The sequence below is a fragment of the Oryzias latipes genome, chromosome 8, assembly GCF_053564925.1.
Source record: "Oryzias latipes strain Hd-rR chromosome 8, Olatipes_Hd-rR_3.1".
Classification (NCBI taxonomy): Eukaryota; Metazoa; Chordata; class Actinopteri; order Beloniformes; family Adrianichthyidae; genus Oryzias; species Oryzias latipes.
In genome coordinates, this window is record NC_136244.1 from 120,334 (window position 1) to 142,493 (window position 22,160).

General features: G+C 41.8%; 1 protein-coding gene across 1 annotated transcript in view; it reads left to right on the forward strand.

Annotated features, from left to right (window-relative positions):
- Positions 1-524: 524 nt before the first annotated feature.
- The window catches only part of septin12 (septin 12), a 73,865-nt gene continuing 52,229 nt past the window's right edge, over positions 525-22,160 (forward strand). The window contains exon 1 of the mRNA XM_011473071.4: positions 525-931. Coding sequence (XP_011471373.1) covers positions 880-931 — 52 coding nt within the window. The 5' untranslated portion in view covers positions 525-879. The remainder of the gene's footprint in view (positions 932-22,160) is intronic.

A 22,160-nucleotide genomic window follows, 5' to 3' on the forward strand; every position in this document is an offset into this window, starting at 1 on the left:
TTACATCAGAAATAAACAAACTTGGTAGAGCAGGGCGATATGGCCAAAAAATGAAATCTCAGATTTTTTCAATCCACATTAGATTCCATTTTAATCAAACTTTTTCTACTTTTTTTTATTAAGCTTCACAAAACGCTCCACATCTTTTATCTATGGGCATGGCTCTGGTAAACAGACATCTTTGGTGTTTTTTCTTAGTAATTCATGACTTTTTTCTCATAAATGTGTGTTTAAAGTTGTAAATTTATTAATTTTTAACACGTAAATTTACAGGAAAAAAGACATCTATTTAGCTTATGACTTTTCAAGTCATAAATATTGAACTTTATTTGTCTAATTTAACAGTTATGACTTTTTCTTGTGAATTAGGACTTTAAATAAATGTTTTGTTTGTAAACTGGCTCTAAATCTCCGTCGTTATAATACACAGCTCCAAAAATGGATATAGCGTTGTCCAGGCCCTTGAAGCCTAAATGAACGCAGCCGGAGCAGAAACAGGAGTAACAGTCAGACTGTCCACCTGTAGAGGAGGCGTGGCCTCAGCCTGACAACAACCACCTCTTTGTTAGCAACAGAACATCTCTGTCTGACATGACAGAGGGGTTTGTGTGTACGAGACAGGTGAGGGGTGTTGGGGCTCCAGGTACCTTACTTGGCCCCACCCCCTGCAGCTACAGGCTCCGCGGGGAGGGGAGTGGCCAGTCAGAGCCGCGCGCGCACCAACACCTCACAGTCCTTCGTGGTCATCTTGACAAAAGTTGAGCGTTTCTCTGAGGGAACTAGTCTGTTTCCAGACGTTTTCCCAGCATTCGTCCGTTCTCCAGAGAGTGGTAAAGCTCTTCCTACAGCTCACTGAGGCGAAGGAGCGGCGCAGGCAGCATGTCGGACACCCCGAACGAGCACCTCGCAGGGATTTTGTCCGATTTTGAAGGTATGACTGTCTGCGGTGAAGCCGCAAAAAAGTGTTGACTACAAATCTGTAAAGAGCTCCACTAGAGAAACTGGAAACGTTCTTTCATTATTTTCAACCTCTTTAATTATTGGGGGGAAAGGAGCCCACCAGTCCCAAAACAAGCGATTCCGTAAAATGAAGTTTTTTTTATCTGGGATTATTAATTATACAATCGGTTAACACTGAATTCATTATATCTTTTTATTTTTGAAACCATCGTGAAAACATGCGCTTGTGTGCGCTCTTGTGTGTGTTTCCATGTGCTAGCGTGCATGTTTGCGTGTGCATTTGTGTGTGTTAGTGTGAACTAGTGTGTGCATTGGTGTGTGTAATGGGTTGACTGCATCTGCGGGGACAGTAAACTGACCTTCATGAGTCTCATCTGGCCCCATTGACTGTAAATGAGACCTGGACAGAGTGGCCCCGCCCCCTGGCGTTCCAAACCGGAAGTACCTGCTGGCTCCAAGAAGTAATTCTATTGTTCAGAATAATTAGAATTGTTCAGATTTACTGAAAATTCATTTTTTTGTATTGACCCGACTCGTCTTAACAAGTCCGTTCTGTCTGACATTGGTCAATGGTCGTAAACGGGTAATACGCGGAACAGCTTAGCGTAGCATCATAGCATGATGGCATAAGTGTCTAACAACACCGCTACCTCCAAATCAACACTTTTTAGTAAACATTGTGTCGCTGCTGTGAGTCCAACAGGTTCATCCTCCAGCTCTGATTGGATCTTGGTAAAAATCGTCACGTTGCACTGATTCAACGCTACACAGAAGAAAACTAACAAAAGTGACGGGCGATGTGTTGCGTTTAAGTGTTGTTTCTGCTTGTGAACCACATGTGTGCACAGTGGAGGAGGAGGAACAAAACCAGCCCGTTAGCGGATACTTCTGATGTAGGGGAATGTAAAAGCTCACCTGAACTGCTGTTCACCTCAGGCAAAAACTGCTGTGTCTCTGCAGCCCAGCAACCACCACTAAAGGCCTTTCAGCTGAATCAACTCTTTCCATTTCCTATAATGAACCCACACAGCAAGCAAAGGTGAACAGGAAGTTTCCATTCGTTTCTGTAATGTATATTCAAACTCAGGAGAAACTTCTATGGAAGCATTTGTGTAGCATAATTAAAAATAAAAGTCAAAACCAGAAATGCTTTTTCATTTTCAAAATGAAGCTGCACTTTTGACTCAAAATCAAAATTAAAAAGCAATCCTTCAGAAAAGCTTTTTCATTTCGACTTAAAAATCGCTTATTCTGTATCATAATTAAAAGGAAATGCAAAAAGAGGGGATTGCATTTTCTTTTTCACATCCACCCTGCGAAAACTGTCGCATAATTCAATTCGACTTAGCATTTCCAGACGGGAGGCGGGGCGATGACGTCAGTGCTATCTCCGTGTGTCCGGTTGATCAGAGACACATGCTAGGAGCAGTGCGGCCAGGCTAGTAGCCTTGTGTTAGCGGCAGAGGAGAGGGCTTTGCGACGGTTGTGCTGTCCTGATGATTGTACACAGCTTCTCGGGACTATGTAGCAGCACTTCCGCCTTCGCGATCATCGAAACTTTCCCCGGGACTAGCCTCTAGACCAGGGATGGGCAAACTGTGGCTCGTGGCCTGGATCCGGCCCGCGTCCATGTTTGGTCTGTCCCGCTGAACAATATCAGAGACCCTTTTTTTTTTTTATTATCACACAGAATAAGCGATTTTTAAGTATAAAATGAAAAAGCATTTTGGCGGATTGCTTTTTCATTTTAATTTTGAGTCAAAAAATGCAGCTTCACTTTGAAAATGAAAAAGCATTCCTGGTTTTGACTTTTATTTTTAACTATACTACACAAATGCTTCCATAAACTTCAGCTTCAGACTCATTCAAAAATACATTTTGGCCCCAAACACATACATTTTTATAAGAATCTTGTCAAATTGGCTCCACACTGTACTTCAGGTGTTTTTGTTTTTTTTTATCAGTAAAATTGTTCCAGTGTTTCAGCATAGTTGTTACCATTGACTCTATATAGAAGTATGAAAGATGGCATTTCATGACTATTTTTTTTTTGTATTGTTTTATCATGTCAAAGAGCACAGTGGTCAGAAATAAAACTAGCCGTAGAGTTTCTATGGCTGTGGTGCAGAGGTAGAGCAGTCAACCTCTGATTAGAAGGTGACAGTTTCAATTTCCACCATGCCTGCCCATATTTCAAGACAAACTGGCCTACGTTGGTTCTGTTGGTCGGCCACCATCAGTCTGTATATGTTTACACAGTGGAATCAGACTTTTGACTGTAAGTAGCTTCTGGCTTTATTGAGGTTAGAAAAGTCCTAAATAACCATATAACATTCTTCAAATGAAAGATGATTTTTTTTTTACTTTTATCTAGTGTAGTGCATCAGTTAGTTATGTAGTGGAATGCTGAGATTATTAAAAGAAACAAGGAGCAACATTTTTAACAGGGACTTCAGTTGAGGCTCCTTTAACCTGCAGACACATTTAAACACCAATGGAGTTGGATGAAGACTGATGAAGACTCTGTTTAAGCTGTTCAACTTTATTTTTTTTCCATTAACAAGGCACTTTTTTTTGTTTAGTACTAAGAGAGTGTCATTGTTCTTGGTATGTCTTCAGGTTGTAATGTTTTCACCCGAGTACTAGTTTACAACTAAAAGCTCATTCATGTAAACTGTATTGTCTTTGATCAGTACCATACATTTTTTAAACATTATTTGGGACAGCTAAGCCTGCCTTATCTTTTGTTAAAGAATAAACAAACAAATGCACATTTTACATTAAGGGAAATGATTTGCACATTGGGACATGTATATTACAAAAAAGTTATTGACACACAAATAGCCAACAGCAAAAGAAAAGAGAACTTATAGACAAAAACCTAAATAACTGTAGTCATAGTTCAACTCTAAAATGTCTGTTGTGGTTATTTAAAATGACACTGCTTATTGGATAAGTTCTGAAAGAAATGACATTAGAAGTATTTTGTTAACAAAGTGAAAACATTCCCTTTTTTAAACTAAATTTAGATTTGAAATCAATGACTCGCGTAAGAATTGTTTAATTGAAAGCCACTAAACCTAAGCTGTTGTGAAGTGTCCTAAATCCATTCATCTGTGTATTTTGGTTACTTATCTGGGGGACAAAGATTCTCAGACATTCCTCTCTTGAGCCACTTTCTCCTGCTCATCTAAGGGGACAGTGAGCCATCCCAGGGCAGAATAGAGATATGATCTCATCATGGAGTCTAGGTCTTCCCCAAGGCCTCCCCTTTGTGAAGCATGTCCAGAGAAGCTGCTCTGAAAGGCCAGCAGACACATTCAACCATACCACCTGTAGATGGTCCTTCCAGAGCTCATCACCATCAGTGGACATTCAAACAAAATCAGCTAGTAAATTACAGGTTTCCTTTTTTGTAAAAGCTTTATTTATTTACTTCTTCACTTGGAGCTTGTGTTTTTTCTATCTGCTGTACAACTGGACTACTAGATTCACTAGCCTATTTGAAAATAGAACAAAATAAAATACAAATATACATAAGGTGAATAAAGTTTTGTATAAATGACAAGAGGGGTTATTTCAAATACACACATTGTGTGTCAAATGTTTCATAACCCCTGTTGTAACAGTAAAACATGTCCAACACCAGAGATTTTCAGCTCTCATCTGTTTGCTCAGCTGTTGGACAGGACAAGTAAAAAAAATGAAAATAGGAGTAACTGGAGCCTGGTCCAATTACCAGGTATACAGTCAAGTTAGTCTCCTTTGACTTCAATGTAAAAAATATGTAACTTTACATCAGAAATAAACAAACTTGGTAGAGCGGGGCGATATGGCCAAAAAATGAAATCTCGGATTTTTTCAATCCACATTAGATTATCCATTTTAATCAAACTTTTTCTACCTGCTTTTACTTTCTTTAACCCAAATTATAAATAATGGAATATATTTAACAAAAGCTATTTTATTTTAACATCTTCTTTGGATTATGTGATTAGCTGTCCGTTGGTCCGATGACGTGTCAGATAGTGATTGGTCTGGACAAATTACTATACCACGATAGAAGAAAATATTATGCGGTCCGTTGTACACAAACAGAGCTCAGACACAGAGCGAGATTATCTTCTAAATGTGCTTTTTATTACTGTTGTGATTATTATTAAGTGCATTGCAGCTGAACGGACTGAGGTCAGAACCCTTCTCCGGACCGAACACAATAACAAAGCGCCTTCCCTGCCTGCAAACACGTAGCTACGAGACTCCAGCTGTTCTGCTCAGAGACCTGTTAGCTCGTGTGGAGCAGCAGGTTCATTCTAACAGCCACAGATCTTTTTACAAAGTGGGTTGTGGAAAAATCTCTAGAAACACTACAAAGAATAATGTCAGACACACTTATGAGGGGAAAGAACTTTGGGTTACAGAAGGAAATGTGAAATGAAAATATGTAGAGCCCGAGCAGATCTCCACGCTACGTAGTTTGTCCAAGTAGGGCCACCGTAGTGTGACGTCATCCTCAGTGGAAAGGACCCCGAACAGTATTGCAGGCCGAATTGTTATGGTACCTACATTGGCTCTGTAATGTTACAAAGGCACTTTTAATAAAGTTCCATATAAAGTGCCTCTTATTATATTTATAAAATACAGTTTTTAAAAACGTTCTATGAATTCAATTTGTTGCATTTATCCGCCACGTCGTAAAGGTCCGCTTCTTGAAAATATAGTCTGACTTTTAACTGTGATCCATGTAGGCGACACATGGAACAGCCCATTAGCATAGCATAAAAGCATTTAGCATCGAAGCATCCATGTCTAAGGATACTGCCATCCAACCGATTTATCCTTCAGTTCTTTCTGAATACCTGTTAAAAATCCTCACATGTTCCGCTGCTTCAGCAGCTGAAACTGAAGCTGCAGGGAGGGAACTGGCACAGGTTGCTGGGGTGGAAGACACTTCTTGCGGCGCTTGCGATAGTTTTTTTTTTTCCTTAGCCTCGCTGAAGTAGCTAGTGTTAGCTCGCTGCTGTTTTCACATCTGTGCTTTTTGAGAGACTGGCAGACTGACTTGACTCCGAACAACGGAAACCAAACTTGATGGGTCTCGATTACTGCCACACAGTTAAACTCACAGCTTCTATCAGGAAGTGCTTTGAAATGGTAGTTAGGGATTACATCATGTCCACTCTCCATCATTAGTCTGGTTCCAGCTGGCATACCATGCTAAACGGTCTACTGCAATTCTATTTCCACTGCTGTCCACCTGAGCTTGGAACACCTGGAGAAATGAAACACACAGGTGGAAATCCTTTTCATGGAATTTAGCTCAGCTTTTAATGCAATAATTCCCTTTGACCTGGTGTCAAATTGGGCCACCTGTGTCTAAACTGGGGCTTAACACCCCCTTGTGTAAGGCTGCTAGACCTCCTCACCAACAAAACGCAACATTTCTCAGTTGGTCACAACATTTCTAGTCTTTTCACTCACCACATTGGTTCACCGTAGGGTTGAGGCTTGAGCCCCTTGCTGTTTATAGTTTACATGGATGACCCATGACTGCTGCCCCAGGTTTACCTTTAACCACATCCTGCAGACAATACAACAGTAGTATACCTCATTTACAACAACAATCAACTGGCTTATAGGGAGGAGGTGCAGCAGCTGACGGACTGTGGTAAAGTGAACAACCTGGTCTCTACACTTGGAAAAATGGCGCCGACACAGGAGCATGGCAGCCGGTCAGCTGCTGAATGGAATGAATGCAATGGACGCAGGAAGTACGTAAATAATGACATTAACCTCCAGAGACTGGTTTATTCAAGAACTGAACTTCTGGCTCTAAAGAAAAACGGTGCTGGATTGAAACGTAACATTCCTCCTGAAGTAAAAAAGCGGGACAGGGGCACCCGTGCCGGAGCAAAACTAAAAGTGAGAGCTAAAGCCAAATGGGAACGTCAGCGAAAATACAAGCCTCCGATTCCATCAGTGATCATGGGGAATGTAAATTCACTGTCCAACAAGTCTGATGAACTCTTTGCACTGGTGAGGAGCCAACAAACCTACCGGGAGAGCTGCCTAATCATGCTAACGGAGACTTGGCTAACAGCAAACATACCAGACTACACTGTGGATTTACCCGGCTTCTCCACGGTGCGTGCGGACAGAAACACTGCAGCGTGTGGCAAGAGCAAAGGTGGTGGCCTCATATTGTACATAAACAATAGGTGGTGCAACCCCAGACACTTCACAGTAAGGACAACAATCTGCTCCAAAGATTGTGAGCTGCTAGCTGTTAGCATCCGGCCTTATTACCTACCCCGGGAGTTTACGCATGTCCTGGCCCTCTGTGTTTACATCCCACCAGGAGCGCACGTGGAGACGGCGCTGGAGACTGTGGTCACGGCAGTAACGGACCTCCAATCCCGACATCCCCAGGCAGTCGTGGTGATTTCAGGGTACTTTAATCACATCAATCTGGACTCATCACTGCCATCCATGTGTCAATACGTGGATTGTGCTACACGCGGAAACAACACAATAGACCTACTCTATGCCAACATCGAGGAGGCATACAAAGCCACGCCCCTTCCCCCTCTCGGCAAATCGGATCACATACTGATCGCTCTACAACCCAGGTACACACCCCTGGTGAAGAGAGAGCCTCCATCAACCAGAATAGTAAGGAGGTGGACACCAGGGGCCTCATCTATCAAACTTTGCGTAGGATTTGCGTCAGAAGTGGCGTACGGATGAAACATAGGATGTGCGTACGCACAGAAATATTCGGAGTTATAAAACCGTGCGCACGCACATCCTACGCATCTTTCCCTTAATAAATCACAACCAATTCTAAATGCTGCGCAGCTTTTGCGGCCTCATGACACGCCTATAGTTGCCCATAAATAGTCCGTGAAATGCCCACAAATGAATATTCATTGATTGCGAAACCATGCCAAACACGGAGAGAAAATCAAAAAAACGTAACTTCACTCAATGTGAAGTAGAAGTTATCGTTGGCGAGGTGGAAAAGAGGAGAAAAGTGTTGTTTGGAGGGCACAGTGTGGGCATTACTAATGCCAAAAAGGCACGTGAGCGGCAGACGGCGGCAGACGCTGTAAATGCTGCAGCCTCACAACCTCGGACCGTGGCCGAAATAAAAAAGAAAAGGTCGGACATCAAAATCAAGGCAAAAAAACGTCTAGCGCTGACACCCCCCCCCCCCCCCCCCACACACACACACACACACCCGTGTCTGCCACGGGTGTGTGTGTGGGGGGGAGGAGGAGGACACCGGAGCTGACCCCTCCTGATGAGAGACTGGCGGCAATAATTGGGGAATCTCTTTTAAGTGGAGTGGTGACTGAGGCGCAGGGGGACACCAACGCGCCAGATGCACCGGGTGACCCCCCCCCAAAAGCCCGCAGAGGAAGTCGGAACCGGCTCATAAGCCACTCGTCCTCGTTTGCCAACAAGTCTCCTTGCTGTCTAAAGATGCGTTCACTCCGAATTCTTCCATTTGCCACATCTTCTAAGAGCACAAGATCAGCCATTGTGCGTCATTACGCATTGTGATGGGGCATTTTATTTCCCTCCATTTAATTACATCTGACAAGCTACAGATGTCGGTAATAATCGACGTGGAAATGGGAAATTGATCAGCGCAAATTTAATTTCTTGTTGCTTTCTGAATGGTCGAGACATACGCCATACATTGTTTCATCAAAAATTAAACAAACTAAAGGCATATGCATGAATACCATAATTCTGTAGCTTATGAAGAAATGTTTTAATATGAAAACAACTTTCCCTAGTGGACAATTAATGCATCTCTCTCTATCTATCCATCTGTCTGTCTAATTGCACCTATATCTGCTCCGCCAGACGGACACATTGACGGGAATGTCAGTTTTGTACATTATTTCGTTCTGTTAAATATATTATTTATGAGGATGAATTGCACAACATGCCAATATTGCAGAAAATATTTCACTTTTCTTTTTGCAAATATGTGTTCATTTGAATTTCTGTTGTAATTTTCGTTTGATTTTTTTTTTTGTTTGTTTCACTGCTGATCGGTCCAACGGGTGTTCGTGTAGGCTGTTAATTGTAAGACTTGCTTTGTGAAGTCTTCATGTTATTTCTGAGAGGCAGTATTGTCATTTTCACTTTCACGTGTTTCTTCCATCTGCCGACGGCGTCGCCGTTTCTCATTTCACCCGTTTTTGTGCGTACGCCTGGGTTAGAGCTTGCGTGAAGGACCGCACATTTTCCCGTCAAGTTTGCTTTTTATAAATCTCAACTAGGGTTGTGCCGATGGACGATATCATCGTCCATCGTGATGAGTGACTGACATCCCGATGGAGAGACCACCATCGTGATGCCACGCCCCCGCCACGTTGCGCGTCGACACCATAAGCCGCGGTTACATGTACAAAATATCTTGATGGGATCAATGGTCAGATTAGAATCCAACCGTGTAAATGGGCCCAGAAAAATGTTTTCAGAATATAAAAACGGTCACTAAGGTCACACTTTCGGTCGGAATAAATCATTCGCACATGCGCAGTAGGGTTTGAAAAACGGAAGGATATAAACTCCGCCGAGCGGCTTTTTTTTTTTCAAACTTTATTGTATGTAACAATTCAATACAAAACATTGTTAAACAGCGCCGAGCGGCTATATACATTGACATGTCAGCTCGGTAATATATGAGACGATCTTCTAAACGTGCCTTTAATAATGTTACGGTTATTATGAAACACCTGTTCGCTCATCATTTGAATTTTAATCCGTGTGGTCAGTGCTTTTTCTGAACGAAGCCAGGATTAGCAGTATGCTAACACGGGCTAACAACATTAGCTTTGGGTGGCCCTGCATCCTGTGAATAACATCAGCCTTTATTTAGTCGGGACACGACTGGAAACACAAATCCACGTGATTGTTTGAATGTTTTCTAAGGACTGAGCGACATTTCTGCTTTGAAGCTCAAACCGCTGTGTGTGCTGACGATCCGAGCTGTGCTCAGACACACACTTTTAGACCCGGTTCTGAGTTCGGTAGGTAGTACCCCTAGAGCTGCGGGACGGATCGCAGTCTTAAATCTCCCACACATACCGCTCATGTACCCCCCCCCCCCCTTCCCATCAAAAACAAAGCTGTAAGTCCGCACTCCCCCGGAAGTGCGGGAGCGGACTACTTCTTTTCTAATTTGTTTGTTACTTTTTTTGTTAAAGTCACTTCCCTCAGTTTATACTGGATCATCGCGGATTAGTCATTAGTTGGGAAATAAAATGAAAAAAGCAAAAAAAACAAATAGCAGTTATATAAGAACGAAAAATGTAAAAATACCCCCCCCCCCCCCCCCCAACGGCCAATTTAAGGGACATCGCCCAACCCTAATCTCAACTATTGCGTAGAGAGTGGCGTACGCCTTCTTTTGTGCGTACGCAACGTTTATAAATGAGGCCCCAGAGGCGGAGGAGGAGCTTAGAGACTGTTTTGACAGCACAGACTGGAGCGTGCTACTGGACCACCACGGTGAGGACATCGAGCAGGCGTCACAGTGTCTGACAGACTATATCCATTTCTGTTTGGATATTGTGATGCCCACAAAGACAGTGCGCTGTTATGCTAACAACAAGCCTTGGATCACCAGAGAGACGAAGGAGGTCCTCAACAGGAAAAAGAGAGCCTACAAAGAAAAGAATCTGGAAAAGAAAAAAGCTGTGCAAGCTGAGTTGAGGTGCTGTCTGAGAAGCTCTAGAGAAAACTACAAAGCTAAGATAGAGGGGAAACTGAGAGCAAACAACATAAAAGAAGTGTGGGATGGAATGAAAACAATCACAGGGTGTAAAAAGGGGCTGCATCTGGAGGAGACAGTGTGGAGCGAACCAATGATCTAAATGATCATTTTAATAGGTTTAATTCATCCGCACAACCCACACCTACCTCATCCTGTGCCCCACTATTCCCTCCTCATCCTACAAATGAACCTGCACTGGTGGAATCAGCTCTCCCTCATTACACCTCACTTACTGAACATCAGGTAAGAAGAGAGCTGAAGAAACTGAAGACCAGGAAAGCAGCAGGCCCAGATGGGTTGTGCCCCAGGCTCCTGAAGACATGCGCAGATGAGCTGGGAGGTCCTCTCCAGCATCTCTTTAACCTGAGCCTGCGCCTAGGTAAAATACCGACACTCTGGAAGACCTCATGCATCGTTCCTCTGCCCAAGGTCAAGCAGCCGAGGGACAATAAAGACTACAGACCAATGGCACTGACCTCTCACATAATGAAAACCATGGAGAGGTTAGTGCTGCAGATGCTGAAGCCCCAGGTGCAACATGCCCAGGATCCATTGCAGTTTGCGTATCGGGAGAAGGTGGGAGTGGAGGATGCCGTTCTGTGTCTCCTCCACCGCACGTTGTCTTACCTTGATGAAGGGGGGTGTGCAGTGAGAATGTTGTTTTTTGATTTCTCCAGTGCATTTGACACAATCCAACCCCCAATCCTGCAGGAAAAACTTAGGAGTATGTCAGTGGAGCCATACTTAATATCCTGGATCATGGACTACCTCATGAACAGACCCCAGTTTGTCAGGATGGGGGCCAGCCATTCAAGAACACTCTGCAGCAGTGTGGGAGTACCTCAAGGCACAGTTCTTTCTCCGATGTTGTTTGCTCTGTACACGACCGACTTCCAACACAACACGGAGGCTTGCCACATCCAAAAATTCTCGGATGATACCGTCATTGTGGCCTGCATTAGGGAGGACAAGGAGGTGGAGTACAGGCAGCTGGTGCAGGATTTTGTTCTTTGGTCCAAGCAGAACCAGCTCCAGCTGAACATCAGGAAAACCAAAGAACTCATTCTGGACTTCAGAAGACAACCCCCTCTCTCCCAGCCAATATGCATAGACGGTGACCTGGTGGAGACAGTCACGTCTTATAAATACCTGGGAGTGGTGCTGGACAGGAAACTGGACTGGAACGAGAACACCACCCAGCTCAACAAAAAATGTCAATCCAGGATGTACTTCCTGCGAAGGCTGGCCTCTTTTAACGTCTCCACCAAGCTTCTCAGTATGTTTTATCAAACAGTGATTGAAAGTGCTCTGCTGTACGCTGTAGTGTGCTGGTGCGGCACAAGCAAGAGAAACCTGACCAGACTTAACAAGATCATCAGGAGGGCTAGCTCTGTTGTGGGACTGAAGCTGGCCACAGTGGAGGAGGTGGCTGAACAACGAACACTGTCCAGACTTCAGGCAATTATGGACAATGTTACACACCCTCTGCATGAGGCCTTCAGTGAAAGGAAGAGCAGCTTCAGCAGCAGACTTTTATCACAACGCTGCACCACAGACAGACTTAGAAAGTCCTTTGTCCCACGAGCCATCAGACTGCACAACACTCTGTGTTGAGAGCTTTTACTCTTGCTTCTGATTTTGATTAAGCTGAATTTCTTGGAAACTTGACATTTTTTTAGGAATTGTTCATACTTGCTTTTACTCTTTTTATCTTTTTATATTTTTATCTATTTATTGTGTTTTTATCTGTTTTAGGAATGATTGGGCTTTTAAGAATGGGCAGCTGGCCACTTAAAATTTCCTTCGGGATTATTGAAGTCTATCTATCTATCTATCTATCTATCTTGACACCACCTTCCTGGTGAAGAAGACCCAACAGCACCTGCACTTCCTGTACCGACTGAAAATGGCTTCATTTCCCCCCACCAACCCTCTGCACGTTCTATAGAGACCATCAAGAACCTGCTTATACGTTTCATCCCCATCTGGTCTGGTAGCTGCAGGGCCTCAGACTGAAAGTTGCTGCAGAGAAGAGTGAAGGTCACATATCCAGGACATAGCACACAAGAGCTGTTTGCCCATGGTCCAACAGATCATGTCAGACCCTCCCCCCAATCATGGACTGTTCACCTGGCTGAAATCTAGAAAAAAGTTCAGTAACTTTTGGTGATGAACGATCAGATTTAGAAAGGGCCACTTCCTCTGGGCCATCAGACTGCTTAACAACAAAATGTTATAAATCTCTGCAACATTAACACAATTTTACATGAATGTGTACTATTTCAATGCAGAGTATATACATGTGTTTGGGGTAGCGATTCTATAGGTTATTTATATAAATTATACACTTTGTACCAACTCCTACTACTCATGGAGCCAAGCAATGACATTTCATTGCCAAATTCTTTGCTGTTTTTTTACTTGCTGCTCAGTTTGTGTGCTATGACAATAAAATAGGTCTAAGAAACCCAAACATAACTGTACTTTATGGATTATAAATCGCAGTTTTTGTTTTCATAGTTTGCTGGGAGTATGACTTGCACTATACTCAGGCGCGACACATAAGTGATTTTTTTTTTTTTTAATAAACAGGGTCAGAAATTGTTGAACTCCCACTAACAACTACTAGAGGGTTCTGTGGGCTACTGACAGAAATGCAGAAGAAGAATTCTGATTAGTGAGTTGGTTCAAAACAAGTACAGAGGAGAATCAGATTGTTCTCCTGAACTGTAAGAATATTTTTCCCTCATTTTATTGTTTCTATTTTTTCCCTCCTTGTACTAATGAGGGACAGCAAGTCATTTAAATGGATTGCAGAGAGATGGAAGTACTGCTGAAACGCAGCATTATGCTGGGCTTGGCTGAGTTTTTTCTTTGGCTACGAAATTGCAACTTATATTCCAGTGCAACTCACATGATGTTTTTCTGTGTTATCCTTTTTTTTGCTGTTGGGACTTAATAAAATTAGCTTATAGTTTTAAAAGATATATGTTTTTTGGCACTGCAGGAACCCCGTCTCCTCCAAATATGGAGCTATTAGGGTCATTGTAACCCATCTAAGGCTTTAGTCAGCACATTTCCTTTCTGAAGTGGATAAACCTTGTTAATGGTTTGAAAACTCATCTGACTTTGGATAAACTCGAACATTTTAAGCATATTTTGATATTTGAAACAGGACTTTAATGTATGACTGACAGTTAAGAACAAAAAAAGAAAATGATCAAAGCTAAAAACATAAATGAACTTTTACATCAATTTTTTTGGGTGAAAAAGTATGTTTTTGTAAAGAGGGAAAAGGTTATGTAGTGGTATAAAAAGAAGAAAATGTAAGATGTTGATGCTTTTTCTCAAAATGATCCATTCACAAGTTTGGTGTGTGTACAGCCTCTGAGCTCACTGAGTCACAACTGTGCTGAAAATGAAATCTGCAGCTGTGATACTTTTGCTTGCTACCAGTAGATTTTGGTTCTCCAGAGGTTCAAGCACAGGAAAACAGACAAGTTGCTGGAAAAACTAATGAGGATTCTCTCTTGTCCTTTAAATGCTTACACGGGTACAAGTTCTATTAAAAATCAGAACCTAAACGACTGTTTTCTGAAGTTTGGATGAACTTTTGCTCTAGTCAGTTCATTCCTCATTTCCTCTGATCTGCTGAAGACTCTGCTTGGTCTTTTCTGTGGAGGCTTACTTTCTTACATGTTGGCCAGCGCCTTTAATAGCTCTTATAAATGTGTTTCAGTATCTTTATTCTGCCTTTTATACGAAGAGATGAAATCTTCCTAAGTTGAACTCCTGTAGAGATAAACCATGATAATTCACTCATGATGATCTTGATGTCCTCTTGGAAACAACAAGCCTTTGCATGATTGAAAGGTGCTGCAGTCATGAATCTGCATCAGCTGACAAGAAATGACTGAGCCCGCGGAAACAGAGATAGCAGTGTTTCCTTTCTCCGACCAGATGATCTGAAAACTTCAGAGGGAAACAAAATATCTGAGGAGACTGATGATAATTTTAGACGAAGAACTCTTCTGAATGATCTATATCTGGACAAATGGTAGGAACTGTAATTGTAAATAGGGATAGTCAAACCATCTATAAACTCAGGTTTAGGGAAAACATATGTGTTTGGTTTAATCTGGTTGGACTAACACCTGTGCATCTTAAGGAAACCTGTTATCACTATGTCAAGATGGAACATGGCTCTAGGCAGCTCAAAGATTGAACTTTGGATTAATGGAAAGAGGGTCATCAGCCTCACCCTGTCCCAGAGCGATGTGAACATTAGTTTATGAGTAATGGGTAAGGCCGCGCTCCCAAAATCCAGTGCAGGTTGTGCTGCTGCCTATCTGCGTCTCCCAGTACCTTGAAAATACAGGGTTGTAGTCAGGAAAAACTCTGCCAAACCACCTGTGCGAATAACTGAGCTGTTGTAACCCCCAACGCGTTAAGCCGAAAGGTGAAAAACATTAAATATAAATATGGATCATAATTCATCTGAAAGGTCAATAGATACTAGAAAATACTTTCTCACATAACTTACTGTGATAAATTTCCAAATTTATTTTAAAATGAACATTTTGTAACTTGTACCTTTTTTTAAACGGTCTCTTTATTAAATGCTAACCTTTTACTTTTACTTTGTCAATCAATAAAAGCAGGTGGAGCCTTAATGCTTATCTATTGATCTTTTGAGATTGACTGTCTGGCATATTTACTCTCGACTGTTTTAGCAGAATTTATCATTAAGAATGTTTGTGAAATGACTGAAAAGAGCCCTTGTAAGAGTTTCTTCCAGTGTGCAAAACTCAGCAGTAATGACAGATCTTGTTTTATGAAACTTTGAACTAGTATGTTTAGGGATTCACCTTTTGCTCTTTCTGAAGTCAGTCAACCTCACTCTTAAAATGTAATGCATGAAAATGCTGTTTCATCGGCGTACGTGATCATCTTCAGAGACATGTTATTTTCAGTATTACAACATGAAACATGGATGTCTGGAATGTCTCTTCCAGATGTGTTCTCCAGATGTGCTGACTTATATATACACACTTTAATAATCAGAGTTTAAACATAAAAGACTTTTGATGGATGCAGAACAAGGAACGATCTGTAGCTGCTTCTAAATGTTTGACAATCTGCATGTTGTAGAAATCAGTGTATGTGGGGGTCGATGTGTTGAACCATGAAACCTAATGGCATGTGGGGGGGACAAGCCCAGACTCAGCAACCCTTTAGGCTGGGCCCTCTGGGGTCTTACTGTTAACCAGTTCACCGGTCACTAATGTCACAATGGTTATCCAATTAGTGAAAGCAATAAGGCCAGTATTTAAGCTGCTGCTGTTCCTGCTGTGTGAACGTTGTGGGTAACACATACACACACGCGTCAAAAAACAACAAAAACTAACCAGCTTCTTCTTCTTTTTTCCATCTGCTGCTCTAATATCTAATGCATCTAATAATGCATTTAATAAAGAAAAACCCTAACCTTCTCCTCTGCATCCTCCTCATTCACCGTCTTGTCCTCATTTACCACATCCATGAACCTCCACTCTGGTTTTCCTCATGGCCAGAGGTGTCCAAACTTTTTCCAAAGAGTTACAGACTTGAGGTTGAAGCATAAGGGCATGTATGTAGGGGTAACCAGGTGAGAAGCATGAACTTGATTGTGCCGTTGGTGGACAGGGGGGAAAAAAGGACAAAAAGGATGAGTAGGAGCTGCATGGTGGAGGAACATGGCAGGGTTTGCCCCAGTCCTCTGTCAGCTAGATTCAGTTTTCAGGCCATGAAGGTGGCTGCAAGTGTTACAGGTGACCAGCAGGGAAAACCACACCCTGCTGATTTATTCAGTCAGGAGACGTCTTTCTGGGGCATTTGTCACAACTCAAAAACTAAAGACTGATTTTATTCATTGTGGAAGATATTTCACTGAAGCTCTTGTTTTAATTTCCTGATGCTGTTAAAGCTCAAGTTCTGGCAAACTACCGTTTTAGTCTTTAAACCATTCATTCAGTAGAAAATTTAACCTTTACTATGCTCACTACGTGTCTTTTAAGATCGTCTTGCATTACAAAAAAAATGTAGATCACTGTTGTGCTATTATGGACTATCGTAGAAGACAGATCAGAATGTTATTTTCAAAAAAATCTTCGTAGAGGAAATGGTTGTTGATTTGTGTGATTAAACACACAGCAGTCCAAATACCCTCTCATTTTAGCAAGTACTTAGTTAAAGCCCCACTTTGATCATCTTCTGATCTGTTTCCAGTGTTCCAAGTGGTCTTTTAATGATAATGCTGTTTTTAGTCAAAATCCCAAAATCTCTGTCGTTTTCTAGGACATAGTTTCTGCGGAGCAGCTAAAGTTCATTAGAAATTCACCTCTGAGTTGTGGGCGTGACTGTTTACACTCTCTCCAGCTAGCTTACAGCCCCTCAACCCCCCAACCTAACATTAGTGTAGCAACTAAAACAGCAGCAACATCAGATCCATCCATCCGTCCGGTTCTGATCCAGATTCCAGCTTAGACCAGGAAAACAGAGACGTTCTGTTGGTCTGCAGGTGGAGGATCAGGAAGGGGCGGAGCTTGGAGACTTTGGCCCCGCCCACTGTGGCACTTACGTGACTGATCCAAGCTTTTTCCAGTGTCACTTTTTTCCTCTGTTCCTGATTCACAATGATTTGAACAAAGAAATACTCAGAAACATAATTTTGAACCTGGTTATGTCTCAAACCTGGCTTCAGTGTAAAAGTGGGAAACCATGTTAACTAGCTAGAATATGTCATCAGCTCTTAGCTCTTTAGCTCCCACAGTACAACACTATTGACCTGTCCTTATCCAAAGCCTAAATAACTTTCTAAGCTTTTGTGTGGATCTGTTTTCCGGATTAAATCTATGTGTTCCTTTTTAACAAGTTTAAAATATGGGTTTTCACGTTAGTCTTTGTTTTATTGTAAAATAATTGTCAAATCTACTAGTCCCTTAATGTATTTTATTTTAACAGTGCTACAATGGAGAAAACAAAAGCTAAATTTATTGTCTTTCTTTAAACCTGTCATGTCCAGCACCTGAGCTAACAGACCAGAGCTGAAGGCCTGGTGTGTTGGACAGATGTTACTGTTTCAATAAGAGTTATGAATCTCCTGACGCATTAGGTTAATATTTGAATAAACTCATTTTGGATTTAAGGCGGAATTTATTTTTATCTCACTCTTGAAGTCCTTCCAATGCAGATGCTTTTTTTCTCTTTATCTCTTGTTTATGAAGATAAAATTTCATCATGTTGTAAATTTGTATGGGGTTGTTTACAAACACCTGAAACTCTAATCACATTGTGTGTGTGTGTGGGGGGGGGTTATTTCACATGGAGCATTAGATATGTAAAACGATAATAAAAATCATAAAATCTTAAAAAACAATAATATAACCGCTTGTGTTTTGCTGTAGGTCTGTGTGCATAAGAACATGCTCAAGCTCGACAGTACTCGTAAAACATATTAACTTTAGCTACGTGTGTTAAAAGGGAAAACTAATACTGGTACTTGAAATTCATTTTGAGTGATGGCTTCACACAAATATGCCATATAGTCATTTCTGGTAGACTGTGCAAAAACTCAGCTATTTAGCAAATGAGGTGTGGCTTATAGAACACCATATGTATTTGCAGTTGTATAATTTGCAGGTTTTAAATCAGGTGCCGACTAACACGACTTTACACAGAAATGTCCATTGATGTTGTTTCAGGGAGAAGACAACAAAAAATCGCACAGCAAATTCTTCTTGCAAAGATTGTTGAGGCTTCACATATCGTTAATCCAGCATTGCAATGTCTTGAGCTGCTAAATGAAATAAGTGCTGAGGGGAAATTGCTCATGCTAATGAAAGGTGACTTTAATTCTGAGTCTCTATTTTCACCTTTTTATCCATTGTCAGGTTTTGGATGGTTGTTTTTATGCAGTCTGTTCCTCTCTTTCATCTCCTTTGCCCTATTTCAACCCTCCAGACTGCTGGCTGCTGTTTTCTGGGACATCTGATATTGAGAGTCATGACCTCCACCTGTACTCCATCTTTGACTCGTCCTGTGTCTGCATTATTGTCCATCATCAGCGTAGAGGCAGACTGCACTGCAGTTAATTTGTCATTTTAATACAAATTTTCATTAAACAACTTCAATTTTCCACTATGGTCTGTGTTAACAGCACATTTTTGTTGGCAGTTTGGTTTATGCTGTTTGATGCAGAAACATTTGTTGTACAGTATAACTGACGCCACAGGTTCGTAGAATGGCTACCTGGCATGTTTTGGGATCCCAGCACCTCGGCAAGCTGGCCTGACGTAGCGTTTTCAGAAAACATGTTAAAGGAAAAAAGGTTTTCAAAGTCCTTAGTCTTGGTTAGTAATTTGTATTTCCCCCCTAAATATATAAAAATATGAATGCACCCCAACCATTCCTCCACTCACAACCCTGCAGGTGAGACGAGGTGCAGCAGTGTCATAATTACTTTGCCAGCAATTGACAGATTTTCCGCAATTACCTGATACCACGGCTCCTTGTCTTTTGCAAGAGGGCAGGTTCCTACCTGCAGTACCACCCCCCCCCCCACCCACCCCCCAGCACACAGACATTTTTTCAGACTGCCTGGAGCCAAGAGAAGCTATTGGCCAATAGTTGTGCAGTTATGTGTGTGATTTAAAGCTCACCTGCCACCATTCATTACTGTTGTTAACATAACCCTCATGAGTCTGACATTAAGTAACTTCCCCAGCATTGAGCACTGGATTCTCAGTACACCTGGAAAGCAGCACTTTCTCATGAAACTGTCTGAGTTACATTTCTCTTTGCAAAAGGGCAGTGACGTACTCAGTGGTAAAAGCTGTTCAGATTTTTAATAATAATAAAAACCTTTATTTATATAGCACCTTTCAAGATAAAAATCCCAAAGTGCTTCACAGTGAAACACAGAATAAAAAAGAATTATGAAAAAGCTATTTTAAAAAGATATGTTTTATGCTGCTTTTTAAAAGAAAACACTGGGTCTACAGATCTGAGGCTAAGAGGAAGGGAGTTCCAGAGGGATGGAGCCACTGCTGCAAAGACTCTGTCTCCATATATAGACTTCTGATCAAAATCTTAAAAGCAGTTAATAAATTAAATGAATTTGCATTTGAATCAGGTTCTAAACAGAGCTCAAAGAAAGAAGAAATGGGATCAAGAAGCCACACATTTTGAGCAGACTGTTCAAATAAAATACCTGTTACATCCTCAAAACAGAAGGGTCCAAACAGAACGTTCAGTAATGAGTAGCTCTCAGATTCTTGTTGATCACCTCAAAAACTCGTTCTGACATGCTTGATGTGAGTGTTTCTAAAAGGCTAATGGGAAGGTTGTGCTAAGTAGTGAAGATAGCTTCATGAAAGACATCTACTGTCTGGAATTGATGTCCATTTTTATAAGTTTCCCATACCATCCATCCTCAAATGCTCTCAATTGGATTTAAATAAGGAGATTGTGAAGAAACTGGATTCTCTAGAAAGGACTGTATTAAATTTTAGGTTCGTACCCCGTCAGTTTCTTGCACACAGAAATAAATGAATAACGACTCAGAGATAGTTACTTATCTTTTGTGGAGGTTTTACTTCGTACAAATACGAAGGGGACAGACAGATGAACATGGTGCATTCAAAGTCCAAACCAACGAGCTCAGAGATGGGATTGGTATATAAACCCTGCATTTGCATATTCAGAAGATCGTCCGATAGACCCTGTGTGAAAATCACGCCCACAGGTTACTGCTGGAGAGAAGCTCCAAGGCTAAAGTAAAGATAACTCTGAGGCCTCCTCAGCAGATCACACATGCACAGAAAAAAGGAGTATGAGAATAAACTGTGAGGAAAATAGCTTGGCTGTGCTGTCTTCAAATGTTTCAAATGAAATTTTGAGATGACAATACATGCTCAGTGAATTAAGTTTAAACCATTAGTGTAATAAAAGTTAAAGGCAGTTTCTAACTATTCTTCACAGAGATCATGCAGGATGTTCCAAAAGAGTGACGTTTTCCCCTGAAAAAAGTCCTATGTCAAGCGGGTGTCGCCTGCAGCATTGTCCTGTTGAAAAACCCTGTCATCACCACACAGGCGGGGCCCTCTGTCATGAGAGAGGCCCCTCCAACATCTCCACATAGCCAGCTGCGGTTTGACGCTCCTGCACAACCTGAAGCTCAATTGTTTTATTGAAGGAAACAGTACCCCAGACCATGATGGCTCCTCCTCCTTTTTGCTGTGTAGAAAACATTTCAGGTGGGATCTCTTTGTCATACCAGTAACGTTGAAAGCCAGTAGAACCATCATGGTTACTTTTTTCTCATCAGAGAAGATCCTAGTATTAGGTTTTGGGGGTGTCATCTGGGCTTAGTTCTTAAAGTTAAAAGACGTTTCACCTCTTATCCGAGAGGCTTTGTCAATTTTGCCTTTTGCCGTTCCAGTACTCACCTATGGTCATGAGCTCTGGGTCGTGACCCAAAGAACGAGGTCCTGAATACAAGCGGCTGAAATGAGCTTCCTCCGTAGGGTGGCTGAGCGCTCCCTTAGAGATAGGGTGAGAAGCTCGGTCACCGTAGAGAGCTCGGAGTAGAACCGCTTCTCCTCCACATCGAAAGGAGCCAGTTGAGGTGGCTCGGGCATCTGATATGGATGCCTCCTGGATGTCTTCCTGGGGTTACGGGCATGTCCCACTGGGCGGAGCTCCCGGAGAAGACCCAGGACACGCTGGAGAGACGATGTCTCTTGGCTGGCTTAGGAACACCTCATTGTTCCCGCAGAAGAGCTAGAGGAAGTGGCTGAGGCAAAGGGAGTCTGGTCATCTTTGCTTAGACTGCTGCCCCCACGACCAGGTCCTAGATGAGCAGAAGATGGATGGATGGATGGATGGATGGTCTTTTTGATTTTGACCAGCAGTGTATATATTCAAAATATGTTTTTAGCAAGTATGTTACAGCTGCTAAATCTAAGAATTAAATTTTCTTCATTGGCACATATTTTTTAACAAATCTTGACCGCTTACTAATAGTAAGTTGTAGTAAGAGAAAAAGGAAAAATCAAAACACAAAGAATAGCATTTTTACTTAAATAACACAATTTAGAATCCTAAAAAAGAGTTCATTAGATGCATTTCCATCAAACATATGCGCAGAACTTTATCAAAATTCTAGAAATGTTGAAACAACACAATTTGGCAATTACACTATTTTCATGAAATCATATTTATGTGAATAAACGCACACCAACTCTCGTGATGTCATTTGAAAAAGATTGTGACATATGTGACCAATACTTTGATTGAAAGCGGATACATTCACATTTCCGCCGTCAAAGGAGACGTCAGCGTCTTCTTCAGGCTGTGGAATGGC